The 20,528-nt window shown below is 37.4% G+C and overlaps 1 protein-coding gene across 1 annotated transcript in view; it reads left to right on the plus strand.

The window, feature by feature from the left end:
- WDR7 (WD repeat domain 7) overlaps positions 1-20,528 on the plus strand; it is a gene marked incomplete at its 3' end in the record, with an annotated part of 253,430 nt that overhangs the window by 134,116 nt on the left and 98,786 nt on the right. The window contains exon 17 of the mRNA XM_084252706.1: positions 3,853-4,074. Coding sequence (XP_084108832.1) covers positions 3,853-4,074 — 222 coding nt within the window. The remainder of the gene's footprint in view (positions 1-3,852; positions 4,075-20,528) is intronic.

Raw genomic sequence — 20,528 nt, forward strand, 5'->3', positions numbered from 1 at the left:
CTCCCCTAAAGTCTTAGCTCCTTCCCAAGGAGCTGGAGTTAAGACAAGATTGAGGTAATTAAACAAAAGGAACATGGAGAAGGTGGGGGACCGGGGGTTGGAGGTGGAACTCTCCCAATGCCCCTGTTGTTTCATTTCCTACTGGAGGCAGCCTATGTGTGCCTCGAGCCCCTCCCCCTTCAGCAGTGGCCGTTGCAGAGGCTGAACGGCTGGGGTCAGTGCCTTGTCTATTGATCAGTATCCCTGCAGTCCCTTGCTCCAGCAGCTGCTTCATTGGCTTCTTTCAGGGCCTGCTTCAGTACATTAGAATAGAAATCCATAACCAGAGCTGTGCTCATCCAAGCAGGGGAAGAAACTAAATTAAATGGTATAAAACAATCTTGGATCAGGAGTTTGTGCCAATTCATCTTGATCTAAGATGTCACACCGGGCTCTCTGTCTGAGCACCTGGGGTAGAGGCAGCCATAGTGAAAATAGATGGAGCTGCGATCATTCATTTGTCAGCTAAGGAGCAAGGCAGCGGTTAGCAATTCCCTTCTGCAGAGGTCAGCTGACAGAACAATCAGTGCAACTGCAGAAGAGAGCTTTCCTTTGAACTATTGTTATGGAGCAGGCTCTCGCTGAGACTTGGGGGGAGGGGAGCTTGGTTTGCTTCCTGTTTCAAGAATACTATGTAAAGAGTAAAATAGATGCTACATGAATCTAGATGTAGTCACACAGCTATTACTTCCCTGTGTCTGCTCTTGTACATAAATAAAGTTGGTTTTAAATGCATGTACTGAGATATAGATTATCAAACTGTTAAATATCACTTTGTCTAGAATTCGGGTCCATTTTCATCCCTCTAAACACAGAGGCAATGATTATTGATTTTTTTCTTCTTCTTCTTAGTATGGTTAAGCTTTTAGGATGTTTTTCCTACTTTAGTTACTATAACCGTAACAGATCAGTGTCATCCTTTGAATCTGTAATAACTTGTAAATGCTACTACTTTTACTAACATTTCCTCTTTAAAAATTAGAAGAAAATACATGAAGAGAGAAATGAATGCTGAGGTGTCAGGTTAGAAGATATTACTTACTATTACTTAAATACTTTTAAACATTTTAATGGAGGCTTTTATAAGAAATGTTAATTCACAAACTATGACTTGTCATGATACTGGAAGATATAAAGTAATTTTATAATATCAGAGGAACAAAAATGCAAAGTGCCCTGCATAATAATACTATACAAAAAGAATACAATACAAAATTAAACAAATTGGGAAAATGAGTAATAACCACAATTTTATGAGAATTAGATTATTTTAAAAGATGAATCTATTCTCTGTAGACTTGTTTTAAAATTTGTCTTTCTATGCACTGCTTAAAAACTAGTAGAAAATAAACAGAATCTTTATTTAAAAGTTCTGTTTAAAAAAGTAAGAAACTAACAACACAGCAATAGCACCATTATCCTTTTTGTATTAAATTACCCCAAACTGTTCTTGGAATCCAAATAAATAGTAACTATTGATATTCTTGTCATATTACCATCTTAAGTTTTTCTAGATGTTAGGGTGCTGGCAAAAACTTACCCCCCTCCAACCTGGATTCTTCCGAGGCTGGACTGAAAACTTGGTATCAGATTAGTAGGAGAAAAGACCAAAATTTAATAGCATAGGGATGGAGACTGTATATGGGCATAAATTATAAAATAAAATGGGGGTAGGTCAGGGCTGTATGGCCTGAGCTAAGAAACCTGGGGACCAAGGAGAGGGGCCAGAGCTTCACATGACTTGGGAGAGGTGGCTTCATCCTGTTACTCAGAATTAGAGATGAGATTCTCAGGGAAGACATGTTCACGGATAACCGACACCTAAATAAGACACCTCCTTCCACACCCACACCCCAACTGCCTTCTTCTCGTCATAAAAAGAGGCAACAGTGATTGCTCCTTTGTTTAGGAATAGGACAAATGACTGAAACAAGGACAAACCTCTCAGTCTCTAGGGCTTTCTCTGCTCTTAAAATAATCTATATTTTTAAAGTAATGATAATAGACTTCCTGAGGCTCACAGAGAATTCATTGACCTTTAATTCTCATATCAAAGTGACATTTATGGAAGTGGCTTATTCTGGGCATATTGAGGAAAATATTAGACCCTTTTGGGGACAGCAATGCCACAATAACCAACCTCCCATTTTCCCTTGAGTAGTATAATGCCACTTTTTTTCCTCAGGTGTGCCTTTCCACTGCTCACATTCTTTGTTCTAGCCTGTCATTTCCATTTCTTAGACTCAACTAGGTCTTCTTATCCATACCCTAATCTGCTTTTCAGCACAGCCAAAATCAATGGATTTTAAAGTGTTGGATGACTAACTGATGGAATGAAAGACCTTCCACCTCAGTGGTACTTAATATTTTCCACCATGGTCATTGCATAAGTTTTTTTTTGTTGTTTTTGTTGTTGCTGTTCTACTTGATACAAGTTGTCTTTTACTCCACAATTCACTGTCTTACTGCCACTATCATGATCTTTCTAATCGTGAATGAATCTACTGTTGCCACCTTATACATTGTTATTCAATGGCTTTCCATTAACTGTAGCTAAAAGTCTTCAACTTGCCATAGAAGATCTTTCATGGTTTGGTACCCCGTTAGCCTCTTCCTTTGCGATTCCTTTCCACTACTAGTGTACAATGACAAAGCGAAAAAACAGAAAGAAAAACAAAATGAAGACACAAAATAAAGCATTAGTGTATGCAGAAGTCCCTGCTGCTAATTTCTTGGTTGGCATGCTGAGCTCTGAAGGCCCTTTGTTCTATTGATTTAATTAATGTATAGAGCAAAGTACTGAAAGAGGCCAGAAAAGCTGGATGGATTAATATTAGAAAGAACAAAAAGCTGACCTTCAATCAAGATGGCCCCAGAAGTTCACTTTTCAAATCCCTCTGTATCTAACGTGTAGCTATGATGGATAAAATAAACAAATAGAAAACCAAAGAGACATAACTAGGCTCAGGAAGATAGATATCTCTGTGGACAAGTAATGGGATAGAAAGGCAGTGAGCTGGACTGAAACCATTTCCAGGAGTAGGCATTTGGATCCTATGAGCAAAAAGGACTACGAATATAACATGAATAAATCTTAAAGCCAAGAGCTAGACTGATTTCCTTGGTTCCAGGAAGGACATGGAAAGGATATAACTACATTGCTTGTCAGTTAAAATTGAGGTGATGTTGCTAAAGAAGAAGAGGAAATTGGATATTAACTTTGTCACTGGCAGCACTGACCATAATAGCAAATCATGAAAATAAGTGAGTTGTGTTCAACCTAAAAATAGAGAAAAACATAGAGAAAATAGACAGTCTGAAGAAAGTGGAAGGATAAATAATAAAAATAATAACAGAATTTAGTGAAATAGAAAGCAATGACATAGTAATGTCAGAAGTATTTGTTAAACATCTGATTAATTATATATTTCTAGCAAAACTCATCAATGATCATGAAAAATAATATTAGCAAAGGCACAAATAAACAATATGTAGAAGGATCCATAGCCCAATTAATACAATTGAAATTTTTTAATCCTAGAAAATACGAATTTAAAATTTTAGATAACATAGACATTTTAAAACTATCAGCTATCAGAAATGACCCAAAAAGAAGTAGTTAGTAAAAGTAAATAACTGTTAAAATGAATTCATAATAAATATTCCCTCCTCCACCCTGTCATCTCCTGCCCCCTGACCACAGTGTCAGTGTCCTGAGATGTACTGGCCTTGGCAATTTTAGAGGAACATTTTCATGTCTTCTTTGTATTGATATTTGTTTTTAATTTAGATTCTAATGTTTTGTTTTTTCAGGTTGCTTATCAAGTGTCCCACAGATGAAAAAAATTTCCACATCTTATGAAGAAAGACGGAAACAAGCTACTGCTATTGTATTGCTAGGAGTAATAGGAGCTGAATTTGGTGCTGAAATTGAACCTCCAAAACTGTTGACCAGACCTCGAAGCTCAAGTCAGATTCCTGAGGGATTTGGTTTGACTAGTGGTGGATCCAACTACTCACTGGCCAGACATACTTGTAAGTTTGTGGGGTTTTTTTAATGTGGTTTTTTTTTTTTTTTGGTAAATCTTTTTATTTTATTTTAATATTTTTCTTAAATTGTTTTCCTGCCACCATATCACATGTGAACCATCATCATTATTACCTTCTGTTCATCCCTCCCCTGTTATGCTCCCATACTTGTTTTACAATACCTAATACTCTCTATTGCTTCTCAATGAGTATTACTTGTTAACAAAAATCTCGAAAGACTGAATTTATCCTGAGTTTTAGCTCAAATAGAAGGCTTACATGAAGTTTAACTTCAAGTTAAAATTTCCAATTTATAAAAGAATTTCTAAAAAACTATGCAACCTTTCCTGAATGTGGTTTGAAAAGGCAGGGGTTAGTGGGGTGGATGAGGGGTGGGATGCCATTTTTCTCTAATATGTATGTTAATATTGTATTATTTGTACAATATGTACAAACATAGTATAATTAATATAATGAATATATATTTAAAGAACACACCTAAAGAATTATAAATTATCTCTGTAATTTAAAAAATCTTTCAATAACAGTTTTTAAATGACTGAAAAGTGACAATCACAGCTCAGAGGACTTGTGTCAAGCTCTGTCTTCCGCTTTCTAGTTGGTGTGATAATAACAGGTGAGGGTATTTTATAACGATGGCCTTGGTCCTCGGTGTCAGAATTCCTTTTGGTAAGTTCAAAATGTTCTTGCCATGTCGAGGAATTGTTTCTAGCAAATGTGTCATCTTGAAGATCAACTATAATCTTGCAGAATACATCACAAGGTACTCTCTGTAGAACAAATTGCAATGCGTTCTTTTGGGGTTTTGGCCTTTAAGCAAGGGGAAAAGATAGATGTGACTTTGTTATGACAGCAGAGAACTTCACTAGATCATTGTCATTTACTTTTCCTGTCACAGTAAGGAGCCCTCGCAGTAACTTTTATTATTAAAACTTTCTTAAACACTTAGCTCTCCCCCATTTTTCTTTTGTTCTTAATCCAACAAATATTCAGTAGTGATTAGTAAAAAGCCAATGCTTGGATGTCTACTGACATTGAGAATGAAGAGTATTTAGGAACACTACCCACCACCACCACCAATAATAAAGTAACTAATTCTTAATTCTTTGAATGCAACTGTAAACTCTTTCTATGCATCTGATCATTAATCCTCACAATACTCCTTAAAGTAGATATCCTTCTGTTTTACATGCAAAGCTAGCAGAACAGAAAAATTCAGTTGACCTACAGAGGTCATACCTCTAAGAAATCAGGTAGATGTCTCAGCACAGTCTGTGGTTCCAGAGCTTATGATTTTTTTAAAGATTTATTTTAATTTTTTATGCATACAAGAACTGGGGTGTAGGTCAGAGGTGTGGAGGGGGTGAGAGGATTCACCAGAGTCAGTGTTGGAAGCAGTAGGCGAGACAGGAGAGCTCTCCTGCACCATGTGGGTAACTTAGCTCCCTGGCCAGGGATCGAACACATGTCGCAGTGGCTGCTGATATCTTTATAATCCTGAGACTTAACCCCCAGAGCCTCCAGGGAGACCCCCAGAGCTTATGATTTTCAGCATTATACAAACCCTACTGCTCCAAGATTCCTAGTTGAAAAGTTCTTGAAGACTAACCTATGCTGTTACTTTTCTTTCCTATTCTTTGTTCTTCAAAATGCAAATGAAGACTTCTTCAAAGTGGCTCACCCAAAAAATGTAGTAAAACCTGAACTTGAACTCAAGCTGCTTATTACCTGAAAACCACTCCCACCTGGGACTTCCACTTTCCTTCTCCTGCCTTTTTATCTCTTGTCTGGCTCTTCAGGGTCCCTGCTTTCCTTTCAGAGAGCCCTCCTCGAGTCTCAACCTCTCCATAAATAGCTCTTTAATTAGACACACCTTTCTGGATTACTCCAGATGCTTAGGACTTACATTTTATAGTTCTTTATATGGAATCTTGACATTAGAGTATCTGAGGTTATTGACACCATGTGAGGATTTATTTACTTTGGTGTGTTTCAAGCTTTTTTGCTCATTGTCTCTCTAATGAGTATCAAGAAATAATTAATACCTTGCACATTTTTTGTTAACAGATTAAACATTTTAATAGTAAGTTTAAACATATGCAAAAGAGGATATTGTGAATATTGATTTAAAAATAATTGTGAACATTTCAAAATAAAAGCATTGTTCTTTTTAATCAAAAGAATATTACCCATGTATTTAGATAACCATGGACCATCATCCCAATATACTTGTCAAACTTTAAAAGTAGAAATTTAGATCCTTGATTATTTTTCTTATTTTTTTTTTAAAGATTTATTTATTTATTCATCCAAGCACTGGGGTACAGTTAGAAGAGAGGGAGGGTGAGAGAATTCACCAGAGCCAGAGCGGGGAACAGAACAGACAGACTGATGAAGTACACTGCTGAGGGGAGCAGCGGGCGGCAGGAGAGGTCTGCGCACCATGCGCGACCCTCACCCGGTGGCCGGGGGTCAAACCGGCGCTGCCAAGGCTGCGGGTAGCTTCGCAACCCAGTGCTCAACCGCTGCACCACCGGGGAGGCCCATTGATTATTTTTTGTAAAGAAAGAAAAGTTCTAGGGCCTCCCCGGTGGCACAGTGGGTTTAGCGCTGCGCCGTGAAGCTGTCCGCAGCCTCTGCAGTGCTAGTTCAATTCCCGGCTGGCCAGGGAGATTCCCACATGAAGCGGCAGACCTCTCCCGTCACTCCTGCTGCTCCCCTCAGCAGTGTATTTTGGTTGTCTGACTGTTCTGCTCTCCGCTCTGTCTCTGGTGAATTCTCTCACCCTCCTGTACCTCTGGCCTGTACCTTGTATAAATAAATAAATCTTTAAAAAAAAAGAAGAAAGAAAAGTTCTATTCTCAATTGTTTTAGGGAAGGTGTTCATTTGTATATTTAGCATCCAGAAATCAAAATTTTAAAATTGTGTCTTAAAACTCTTCCTTGAAAAGTCTTAGGATGCTCCATTTGAAGGGATTTTTGAAGACTACCACTTTGTATAATTTTCAAGAGAAATTCCTGCAAGAAAAGTGAACATGAATGCTATTTCTCTACTGTTTTCCCATAGGTCAGTATTAGCATCTATAAATAAATTTGGGAACATTGTAAACTAATGAATTGGTGACCAAATGCTCCAAAGCCTCTGAATTGGTTGCTAGACAGAATTGTTGACACCACCATATCTTAGCTAGCAAGACTAGGACTGTTATCATCTCTTTTCTAACCAAAATTTATCTTTCTATAAAATTGTAATAATCATGAATTTGATTCTGTATTTTTTTAAATATAATACATTCTCCAATTGATACTGATGTAACTAAAAAAAAGAGGAAACGGATTAGGAGCAAAGAGCTTTGGTAGACTAGAAATGAAAAGTTTCAAAGAAACATCGAGAATTAATAAACAAATGAAAGGATCTAAATACTGCTCTTTTGGTCATTGAAAAGAAAGGGAGCTGGACTACATCCTAGGGGATCCCCAAACCTATTTCTGACATTAGGGGGAAAAACCCCTGGGTTGAGCTGTGATGGGGATGGAATTTTATACAGTCCTTCCCAAGCAATATAAGGAAAATTTACCCAAACGTTTAAAATATTTAGGTGTTCTAGGACCAAGTTTGTTCTTTGAGCATTTTGGATAAAGGGCTAGATGTGGGAAGAACAGAAAGTAATCCCTCTTAGCAATTTATATGTATGATTATTTTATTGAAACAAGACTCTGAAAAGTTTCTAGCAAGCAAGAGATAATATATAAAAATGATATAGTACCCAGTAGACCCAGAGGGCGGGGTTAACCTCCATTCCATTGTCCTCTAATGTCTTAGATTCCTTATTGGTAGATTTGTCTACAAGAGGGATTCTCAAGACCTATCTTACTTGATTGTGATGCCTTGATTACATTTCTCTATCAGTTTAAACCTTGCTCTCTTGATTGGAAACAGATATCTAAATGTTTCTATATCTTACTTGGGCTCATTTCAATTAATTACGTATAACATTAACCTGTTATATTAACCTATGAGAAGTTGTTTTATATGTGACCAAGTTATTTGTTTGTGTGGCATTTAGATTGTGTTGTTACCATTAAATATTCAGTCTTTCTGGCCTCCTATTGAATGAGATAATAATTATTGTCCTCATTTTGAGATAAGGCCATTAAGATACAATATTTGATGAACTTTAATTGCTAATGTAGTCAGAGGTATAGATAGTGAGTTCTAGCCTTTCTTGTAAGCCACTCCGTGAAAAATCATCATGTAGTCAGATCTCAATTATCCATGTTGACAGGAGGGAAGAGCGACACTGACACATAATTTAAAAATTATACTTGGTTTATAATACATTGTATATTTATGTTTAAATATACATGACTCTGTAGGGGGATTTATATTTTACATGAAATGTCTAAATCATGCTATGAAGACAAAGCTGGACTCTGGAGAATAAGAGGCTTAAAAGAGGCCACTTTGTATCTTGTGTCCTTGTTTCCCCTGCTATAAAACAGAGGGCGGCAAGTGTTCTGTCTTTAAAGCCCCCTTTGGTCCGATTCGTCTTTGTTTTTGTAATGAAAATCTCCCCAGAAACTCACTTTTTCACCACTGCCCCATTTTCCTCTCCATAGTGAGATGGGTGTTCTCCTGTTTCATATCAACTCAATTTCAGCAAAGATCCTTCTTCATATTTATCTGCACCCACAAATGAGGCATTATTTGAATGTTTTGGGGTGTTATTTATAATGTTAGTTATAGGTCTTTTGGTTTATTTTTTGATTTGGTCCTTTCTGTCCATTTTATAATTGTGGACTTATGCTGGCTCAACTGTAGTAAATCCTGCTTTGATCTCTCATTAGCTTTTTAACTTTGGGCAAGTGTCATAAGTCTTTCCCTAGGCTGCAGACTCTGAGACAGATTTGTGTTCTAGGAGTATTCTCAGAATCAATATCTGTAGGGAATGAAAGGAGCTAGACTGGGCACGGGGAGAAGTTGAATTGCAAAGTTCGATTACATTGGAAGCTTCAGCCAATCTCAGGAAACACCAGGATGACCCTTCAAACTTATCCTGAAAACAGGCTAATGGCTAGGTCTTTATATCCCTGTATTGGTCAGTCATTGGATTGGAGATTTCTGAAATAGGAGCGTGATCTTGAGTGAGGCATTTCACTCAGCCTAGACCAAGTTCCATGAAGGGTATTAGCTTGACTGCTAATACTCTCAAGAGCTTGGGAGAGTGAGTGCTTCAGTCTAGGAGGGGTAAGCTGGGCACTCCCTCCAGGCTTCTGCTCAAAATAGTACTACCTTCTGCGTGTCCCATTTCTCATTTCTGCCTACAGAAATGGAGAGGGTAACTACCATCACTTACCATGCTTTTATTCCAATTCCATACATTTCTCTGTCATTGCTGCAAGACAAATATTTTTGCCAATACCTAGCATGATACAAGACACAGTCGTAGAGCTAATCATTAAGCATTTACTGTTCCAGGCATTTTGCTGTGCTCTTTACATGTATCAATATTATCTTATTTAACATCAAATCCTATCAAATAAGTAGCATTACTATTCCAGTGGACCAGAAATTGGAACTTGAAACAAACTTTGCCCTGTACTCACTACAGATTTGTGAAATTGAATTGAGGGCATAGGTTAATGTTTTAGGGTCATCCTACCAAAAAAGTATCAGGTCTAAATATGAGCACCAGTCTTCTAATTCTGAATCAGTGTATTTTCAGCATTTCATAGTCTTCTTGTGTTCTAACCAAGTACGATTGGGAAGTGGTGGTGCAAAGACGAGGGGGAGTCAGCAAGTACCAGGTCACGTGTAGAAGGTTATGGAACCGCCTCTTTAGGGAGTAATGGTACCTAGAGGCACAAACATGTCAAATCACATCCCCGTACTGCTGAAATGGCTACTATCCATGGTGTGAAATATTCACATTAAAGGAAATGATTTTTCCTCACAATGGGTCTTTAGAAATACGAGGATTTCTCAGTGACCCAGGTGCATGACCTCATTCATGTTACCTGGAAAATGCTGTATTTATGCACATTTGTGTTTCTGTTCTTAAAGAGGAAGCCACAGACTCCATTCAGTTCTCAAAGTCATTAAAATAAAAATAGTTAGGAATTCCAAGAGTTTGTTAGAATAAATTGCTTTTGTGTTTTTATAATTTTAAGAAACAATATAGTTATATACTCCTTGATTAGTTCAGCTATAATATCACCAAATGGTAGCCTCTAGTAGATTGTAGCTAGGAACATTTTAATTCTAGGAACTTGTGGTTAATTTTATTTTGCTGTGGTGCTATGTTGGTTTTATTTTGTTGCTGTCTACAGTTGTGAAAATGATTCCCTAGATTCTTTGTGTGCTTCCTATGTTTATTTAATGGCTGTATTAATGTTGGTTGAGGCTGATTTTATAATGAACATATTTCCTGAATTTTAAGGTAAGCCAAATCTCAAAAGCTTTATCAGCAAGGTCAGGACAAAGTCACTGAATTGCAATTCAGCGAAAGTTATGGAAAAAAAAAAAGTAGCAACAAGAAAGAGGAATGTGTCTCACTTGCAAGGATAAGCAGTGAGAAAAGAATGGAGATTTGCACTCTCATTGCTGTTCACAAGTGGGTCATCGGACTGTGCTGATGGGTGGCCACTGTGGCCTACACATGGCCTTTCCCCCTGGTTTCCTTCATGTCTCTAGATGGCCTTCCACCCACCCAGCACGACTTGCCCCCTGCCTGACTTCCTACTCCACATCCCCCTCATTCATTCCACATTCTTCACCACCTCTTTTCACCTGTGATTTTACCTGTTCCAGGTGCCACTTGAGTCTTGTTTCCTTGACATCCTCTGTGTTTAAAGCAATAATTCCTCACTCTGGCTTCACATGTAATTTTCACTTGTAGCCAGAGGAGAGAGGCCCAGGGGAATGTGGAATCATTGATATTCATCTTAAATTGCACATTCTGTGGTAGTCCTGGTCATTAAACATGTGAGGGCACAAATTGTAATTTGCTTTATATTTTAAAATGGAAGAGATAATGGGAAGGAATCAGAGTGAAAAAAGGACATTTATATTGCTCCCAGAGCTAATTCTTTAGATAGTTCAGCCTTCTTATTAGAGTTTCATTATTCTGGATTGCTTGGATTGGAGTCTTGACAGCACCACTCAGTAGCTGCGTGGCCTTGTGGACTTTGAGGCTCATGTTTCTTTCACCAAAAACTGGGATGATGATAAGAGCACCTACCTCACAGAGTCCTTATGAGGATTAAGTAAATTAGTTATGTAAAGAAAGCACCAAGAAAGGTTCCTCACATGGAAGTTGATTGTTAGTTACTATTAGAAATGTTTATGTAGAAAAAGGAAAGGGGTAGCTTTTTAAAATCATCTGCTGTTGTGTGCTTAGACCTTTATATGTATATATACTATTTTAGATATTTTCAAATAACCAATGAGGCAGGTATTGCTGTCAACATTTTATATGATTTAACTGATAGACAAATTCGGTAACTTCCTTAAGGTTATCTTCTTTTGGGGAATTTGGATCCAGGCGTTTTCCCCACAAAACCCTTGGTATTTTTTTTGCTACAATACATACTGATTTCTAATTTGTAGAAAAGCATGTTAGTTCTTAGAGGATTTATATAAAAACATACTTTTCTTTGACTCAATTCTTATACTTATGTTTAAACAAAACACTAAGTATTCTTATAATTATTTGTAATTGGATGAATTTCTATATTATCTTGTTTCTCTTTTGAACCATAGCAACAGACTAAGCCCAAATCAAATGGATATTTTCACTACTCTTGTTTTTACTTGTAAATAATTTACATTGTATAACAATAGCTTTATCATTTTTAACTGAGATCTGGCATTTGCACTATAGACCCTGACTGGTGATGTCATCCCATCCTTATTCTTTAAAAATAACTTTAATTTGTAGTCATTTTTTGTTAATTCGCTATACTATGGGTTTTAGATTCCTTTCCCATAAAGCAAATAAGTTGGACAAGGTTATTTCTAAGACCACTTCCCTCAAAAATTGCAGGGTTCTCTGAAATCATTAATGTGATTTATTATTGTAATTGTAGAGACCTTGTGTTTATTGCTGTCACTTTTGAACTTGTTTTCTCTTTTTGATAGCTCTGTACAAATTGTTCTATCTACTTTTGTAAAACCTATAGGTTCCAGTAGTCCACAGCTATGCCAGATGACTAAATCTGAGCATCTTTGGAAATTTTTTCTGCCATTCCTCCTTATAGGTACCTCATACCAGTTTTACCAGGCTACAGTTATTACTTCATGACTTCTCTACATGTGCTGCTTCATGGACTTGTGTCATTATATACTGACATAGTTGTACTATAGGACACAGATCAGGAAACCGCAACTATGAATTTAACTGGTTCCCCTTCCTATTTTTTTTCAAAATAAAGTTTTATTGGAACACAGCCACTTGTTCACATAGTTATTGGATGGACATAGTTATTGGATGGGCAGGATGAGTCTGTGTGAACAGTAATCAGTTGTTTCCAAATAAGTAAATCTCATGCAAATACAATTAAAATCTTTTTAATTCTTGGCAAAATGGGATATTTGAGTTATTTTGTTTTATTCAGTAAACACATACAGCACTGACAAACCAATCCTTATTTTAGGTACTTTACAAATTAACCCACTTAATCCTCATTATAACCCATTGAAGTATATAAGTATATATGTGAAATCACACTATACCGTACTAGGGAGCTATCAAAGACCTAAGAATTAACAAAGAATATTTTTTTTTGGAAAAAAATTATATCTATTGAAAGAGTTTTTAAAGACCTAACTAAATAGGGAGATAAACAGTTTTATGAATAGGAGCACTTGCTATAAGAATGTCAGTTTTCATAAATTCAATACCATATCTACCTAAACATCAGTAGGATCTTTGTTGTTGTGATTTTTGTTATCGAATATAACAAGCTAATTCTCAAATTTATATAAAAGGGCAATGAGCAAAAGAAGCCATGACACTTCCAAAGAAGAACAAGGTGAAGGGATTTCCCTTATATCAAAAGTCACTATAATTTTGCAGTAATGGATAATGAATAAAATTACCTTACACTATTATCTTGGTACAGAAGTCAACAGACCTATAGAGTAGAAAAGATGTCACAAGGATGGTTCTGTGCATAATTAGGTAATTTGATTCTCTATAAATCTAGCATTTTAGATCATTGAAATAAAATAGATAATTTTTTAAAAAAGATTTATTTATTTATTTATACAAGCACTGGGTACAGTCAGAAGCGCGGGAGGGTGAGAGAATTCACCAGAGCCAGAGTGGGGAGCAGAACAGGCAGAAGGACCGAAGTACACTGCTGAGGGGAGCAGCGGGCGGCAGGAGAGGTCTGTGCGCCATGTAGGACCCTCTTCTGGTGGCTGGGGAGCAGCCGGGGATCGAACCGATGCTGCAGAGGCTGCGGGCAACTTCGCAACCCAGCACTCAACCACTGCGCCACCGGGGAGACCCAAAATAGATAATTTTTGATAAATGTTATAGTTGTTTATGAGTTCTAAGGATAAAGAAAGTAGATCCCTAATGTCCATTATAGCAAAAAAAAAAAAAAAAAAAAAAGAAAATCAATTGTATGTGGATTTAAATATATATGAAAACTAAAGCCATAGTACTTTAAATATATATATTTAGTATATATATATATAATATTTTATATGTATATATGGACATGGACTCACACAGTATGCTCCCTTGTATTTGGCTTCTTTGACTTAGCGTAATAATTTGAGATTCATGTTATGTCGTTGGATTTGTCAATAGTTTGTACTTTTTATTGCTAAGTAGTATTAGTCTATGGCTAGAATACATTTTGTATATCCATTAAGATGTGGGTGGACATTTGGGTTAAAGGTCACATTTCTGGGAGATGTTGAAATGCAGTTAGGTTAGGAGTAAGTCTTGACTTACTGATGTGGGCTTTAGCACAAGTGACTCAATTTTGGGTCTACGTTCTCATTTTCAACACATGAAATTTAGTTGGCATGAAATATCAGAGTAAATATTTCCATACCCCAAATTTGCCAGTCATATGAATTAAATAAAAAATCTTTCTTGCTATTCTTAGTAAAGTTTTTCTAAAGCCTTATATTAGAGACACAATAGTGTACTTCTAAGATATTGCCCTAAATTTCTGAAATTTGTAAGACATCTTTTGCTTTACGTGATAAGTTTTTCTTCTGCTTGTTCTCATAAAATTAATTGTGTTCCTTGAGCCCACACTAAGGAAAGTAGCCTCTGGCAATTAGGTCCCAGTATAGTAGGCCTCTCATTTATTAACTTCAGGTTTGTGTTTTACTGTTTTTTAAAAAATCATTCTGAATTGTACTGTTTGGAAACATATCTTAACCATATCTAGCATGTAGTAAATGAATGCTTTTTGTGTCAACAAGTCCAATCACCTTATAATGCTAAGAATAAATGAGTGCTTCATTCCATTGATAATGTATTGACACATTGATAAAGAAGTATTTTAAGAAATAATCTATGAGAATTCAACTTATGTTTTAAAGTTTGGACTGTGTGTATATGCCTGAATCTATCTGTTTTATGCCTCCAAACCTCTAGATTTTCTTTTGTAAGCAAATAGGATTAACAGCTTGATTAATAAATTGATCTCTGAATTGAACTAGTGAACTTATATATAAAAATGAAACATGTTTTAGCTTTGTGAATGCCATTTTGGTTTAGACATTTTCGTAAATTTCAGTGTAATCAGAATTTCATCTTGTCTCTATAGATTAAATGTGGCTTAGCAGCTTTGGAAAACTCTCATATTATCTCAAATGTGCTACTTCAAGATTGTGCAAAGAAAGAAGGTAGTAGAATCAGCATAAAAGTTATAAATGCTGGGTATCAGTCTCCACCCAGAGCAGTAAAAGCAGTTACTTTGGGATACTTGATGTTGGCTGCTGATCATAATTCTTGATGGGAGGTGGGGAGGTGTTATTAGACTGGAGACAGAACCACATCAAATCTCTGAAAAGAAAAATGAAAAAGAACTGTTTTCTTATAGAAAATAGATAACAACTAAAAGTGAATAACATGATTTTCAAGAAGTAGAATCTTCAGGGTCAAGAAGTATCTCTTAGAAAATATCGGCTACTACCTAGTCTGAAGTCAGAAAAATGAATAATAAAGGAACTTAGGGAAATGGAGCGACCTTCCTCCAAGATTAGACCTCATCAAAGCGAGTGTGGCTACTAGGAAAATACCCACCCTGTGGCTAGTGAAGAAACTTGCCAAAGAGCTTGGAAAGGAATGGTCTGCTAGTGTCTGAGTTTGTGGGCAGTGTGAAGCTGGTTCTGAAGTTCCCAGAATAAATCAGGGCCCCGATTTAGTCAATCAAACCTTCATAATGGGACCACCACGAAAACCTTAGAGGAACAGAGTTGAGAGAGCGACCAAGTACTGAGCTGCTCAGAAACAGCCCACTGTGTCCTGGAGGCTGTGGACAGAGCTTGCTAATCTATGGAGCTGGTCCACCACCTTCCCAGGCTGGGGTCGAGCAGAGCTGTTGAGAGGGAGGTGTTGCCCCTACAGGTTATCTCTCCGACTACTGTTTTCAAAGCTTAACATTCTACCAACTGGAAAGGAGATGTTTACAAAGTCAAATTCCAATATTACAAAACGGGGGAGAAAAATAGTGGATTTGGAGCTAATACTACAAATCAATAACTGGCCCAGAAAAACTAATTTATTGCTATAATTTGAAGATATAGTCTTATTAGAACTTACTGATCACTGCCATTCTCTGCTTGGTCCATTAAATGAACTAAATATTTTCTCCATAAATATTTTTTATTTGAGTTATTATAGCATTCTTTTGTAAGTTGACAGGACCAGGAAATTGTTCAGTATTTTGTTTCTTTCTGAGATGGCCTTTGTTATTGCTATAAAGAGCTCATCAATGTAGTCATGTAGCTGCTGAAGGGTTAGGTTTAACACAGAGAGACCTGGACCAGGCCTCAAAACACAGACTTTGCCTGTGTGTGGTAAGCACAACTAAATTACATTTCCAGATAAATAAAATGATGGTTGGTAACTGTTGCCCCAAATTTGCATTTCAATGGCCTAGTAATGTCCCATCACTTACCGACTACTTCACAGGATGTTAGTGATAAGGAATAATTAATGATTTGTTAACAAGATCAGATCTTTGATTATAATGTACAATAGATGTACAAATTCTATATTTAACTTTTATTTGCCTTTTAATTGCTATGGATTTCTGGGCCTGCTACTTGCTACTTTATCAGACTGCAGAAATGGTTCCTATAATCTTTTATCCTCAGTCCCAGTGGCCATTACAATGTATTTTCTCCAAAACAGCAAAGGCAGTCCAGTTCCATTATATGTTGTAAAATGTTGCAGTGCCATCCATTTTTGCTGCAGTTGCCAGTTCACTGGGACAGCATCCTGGGAGTTAAGAAAAAAATAAAAATGGCAAGCAGAGAATGCCCTCGTGTTTTCACGTGAAATGGTTTGAAGGGGGAGCACTATTGGCAGGTGGAGAAATTTTCAGACTTTTAAGCACTAGAAAAGAATTTCAGGCCAAAAGAAGGTAATGTATTAAGCCCGAGCTCATTTAAAATTCTACTTTGTCTGACTGACCGTCTTATTACAGAGCAGTCTGCTCAGAATGTCTCCAGTGTTGGTTCTGTGACCTCCCAGAGCTTCATACAGCAGTTGGCTTGAGTGGAACAGGCCACTCGGCTTCTGGGAAGAGAAGAGTTCTGGGCAGAAGCACCAGTCCTAAAATATTGATGTGGCCGCTTCTGAAGCACAGCAGTGTTTTATAGTTTTATACAATATGTCATTCAAGCTACTTCCACTGCCCAGAAATCATTACACTGAGCCTATAGGTTGTCAATCAAGTTAATTTTGGTAACTGCAGAGTTTACCCTTATGGATATTTATATTGGACGTGATGTATAATTATATAGCATCCTTACTCAATGGACATAAAAAAGTAGAGAGTAAATGTCTTTCATATTTACTACTGCCTTAAAGTCATGTATCTGTAGTCACCCATGACACATAGATGCTGTGACTCTTCTCTTTAAGTGCACATGTGATGTGGCCATAGTGGTAATACAGACTATGAAGTCTCAAGAATTAAGTTGTACCACATGAAATTGCCACTCTGGAAAGTCAAATACGGTGAAATATTGGCAGTTTCACATGGTTCATCCTAATCAAGTTCAAGTTCAACTGTGGTGTGATTTAGAAGGGCACGGGGCCTCCCCGGTGGTGCAGAGGGTTGAGTGCAGTGCTGTGAAGCTGTCCGCAGCCTCTGCAGCATGGGTTGGATTCCTGGCCGGCCAGGGAGCTACCCATATGGCACAGCAGACCCTTTCTGTCTTGCCCACTTCTCCCCTCAGCAGTGTTTTCAGCCGTCTGCCTGTTCTGCTCCCTGCTCTGTCTGTGGTGAATTCTCTTAACCTCCTGTGTCTCTGGCCTGTACCCCAGTTCTTGTATAAATAAATAGATCTTTAGAAAGAATAGAAGGGCACCAAGTCATTAAAGCAAATTATATAAGACAGAACCCACATAAGCAACTGGGCTAGGGAGAAACAGCACTGAGGCAAGTGAAGCTAATGAGTGATTTACGGCTCAGTCTGTGGTAGAAGTGAGGTGTTATTTTCATCCTCTATTAATGGGCAAGAAATATTTTGGCCAACAGATTTTTCACACTCTGAATAATGGGACTTATGTTTTGCATTACATACATTTTTGCAGATCAAATTCTTTCATGCTTGCTTACGTGACATTACCTAACACAACTGATTTTTATTTCTAAACTCTTTGCAGCCATTCTAATTTCTTAATACTAACCTTGGTGGAATTGTTGATTCATGGCAAGGGTAAATCTTTTGTTTTATACCTAAGAGAAGGTATTAGAAAGTTCTCCATTCGCTTTTGAGGGTGTCCATTTTCTGTCGGTTTAGGTCCTGATATTTTTCTGAAGATGAGTGTCACTGTGGTCTTTCAGTTCTAGGAATGAAATTATGATTACTTTGATATTTTTTTAAATCTTCTTTCTTGTAAGATTTACTTGTTCTTTTGAGATCTGAGCTATGGGTAGGGAGTATCGATTAATAAAAGTGTCCAGTTGACATATTTGTTTTTCTATTTTTATTGGAAGTTGGAGTTTGTATACTGTCAACCTCAGGAAATGTGCTATGCACAGCAGGTTGGCCCCAGTGCCAGCTCACCGGACAATAAACTGTCATTTTTTCCTGTTATCCGGAAATAAATTTCTCTAAAAATTTTGCTGGGAGGGACCTTGTCTGATTCCATCTTACCATGGTTCGTGATATATTTCAATTACAATGAGCTATCAGAGAACTCCTTAGTAACGATTCATAGCTTTCCATTTAAAGTGTAGCTAATGCGATGTTTAATGGGATGATAAATTCGTAGAATTCTTTTAACTTGCATATGAAAATGCAAAGGCTAATTTTTATGGCTGTGTATTTTTCAGAACCCCCATTGTCAATGAAGCGATTAGTGTTTTGCACTAAACTTGATTATTTCCAAACTTGGTAACAGTATTAGCCTAACATTTGGGGGCAATGGGTGTGTTTTTTGTGGCCTTTGATTCCAAGATACTTAGGTGATTTTACTCTGACCATCATCATGTGTATACAATACGTGCCCATGTGGAAAGTAGAAATTGCAGTTACTGCTGATTTCTGCACGTGGAAACCTAGTTAAGTAATGCCGTGCATTCCCTGCAGAGAGGCATAATCCAAAGTGCAGTCTTCTGCTCTCAATTATGATTAAGGAACTGTTTGCATGTTCATGTTGGAATGAGTTATCTTACTGAGGAAACATCACTTTCAAATATATCCTCTTTAGCATCGTCCCTCAGAATGCCAGAATTTTGTGGTGCGTTTAATGTAGAACAATATTGATCTCACTATTTAATGTAATGCTCCACTGTTTAATGTAGAGTAGGCCACAAGCCTCCTTGAGCCTTGGCTTTCTATCCACCATAAAGAGAAAGTTGGACCTTTCTAACTCTTGACTTTTAGATAAGTTGCTCTGTGGCTGGTGCTACACATGTGTGGTGTATGGAACTTTTTTTTTTTTTTAAGTGTAACATGAGCCATGAAATTTGCTTACCTGTGGGGTGGGTGTGGTATTTTCATTTTTCCTGCCTCTGTAATATAGTTCTATAAACATGCAGAGAATCTAGCATAATTAAATTCTCTCCATAAATTGTAGCAGATTTGATCTTAAGGTCATTTACTGTCTTAGAACAGAACTGACCTTGCTTTCACATTTGATTCACCCTCTACAGATTTGGAGAGGAAGAAAAATAGCATTGCTAGCTCACTTGAACTAGGCCAGAGTTAATAGGAGGAAGGTAGAAAACCAGTGGTTATAACATTTGCCTTTTTCTGTCTTCTTTTCCTGTGTGCTGCGTGTAGACCATCCGGTAAGCAATTCTGGCCACCCCCAAGGGGCTCTGTACTCAGGCTTTTCCCCTTTCATACATGTTAAAACCATTCCGTGGTCACTCATTTGTCATGAACCCAATTTACAGTTCCAGCGATTAGCAGGAGAAAACACAGTGATGTATTTCTTTTGCATTATTAAACTCCCCTTGTAGATAATCATCTACAGTCTAAAATATGATGTATCCCATTGCTTTTAAGTAAGCATTGCATGTAATGTAATGGACAATGTACAGAGAATTTCTTGTCAGGCAAACTTTACATTGGCCTTACTAACAGCATGATCTGGAATAGGTTATTTAAGGTTTCTGAGAAGCTGGTCTCCTCATCTTCAGAATAGAAACCAATACCGTATTCCTCATGGGGCTCTTTTAAGAATTAAATGAAACACCACATGTAAATCACGCGGCAGAGAACCCGCCTCTACCTAGCAGCCAACAAATACGATTTCCCGTCTTCCCTCTTTCCTTCCCTTCATTCTTTTTACTGTTTCCTAAGATGCTGCTTTATTTTATGTTTCTGGAAAAGGGCTGGAGTCCAAGTACTTTTCTTTTTCTTGTTTTTTTATATTTATTTATTATTTATACAAGCACTGGGTACAGTCAGAAGTGTGGGAGGGTGAGAGAATTCACCAGAGCCAGAGCGGGAAACAGAACAGGCAGAAGGACCAAAGTACACTGCTGAGGGGAGCAGCGGGCAGCAGGAGAGGTCTGCGTTCCATGTGGGACCCTCGCCAGCGGCCAGGAATGGAACCAATGCTGCAGAGGCTGCGAGCAGCCTCACAGCCCAGTGCTCAATCGCCACCAGGGGAGACCCCCAAGTACTTTACTTTAAAAAAAAAAAAAAAGCCAGTTTTCAGGTCTTAGTATGTTACACAGATAAAGGGCTATGGCTGGAGAAAATAGTGAAGGAGTCA

The sequence above is a fragment of the Talpa europaea genome (assembly GCF_964194135.1).
Source record: "Talpa europaea genome assembly, chromosome: 13".
NCBI lineage: Eukaryota > Metazoa > Chordata > Mammalia > Eulipotyphla > Talpidae > Talpa > Talpa europaea.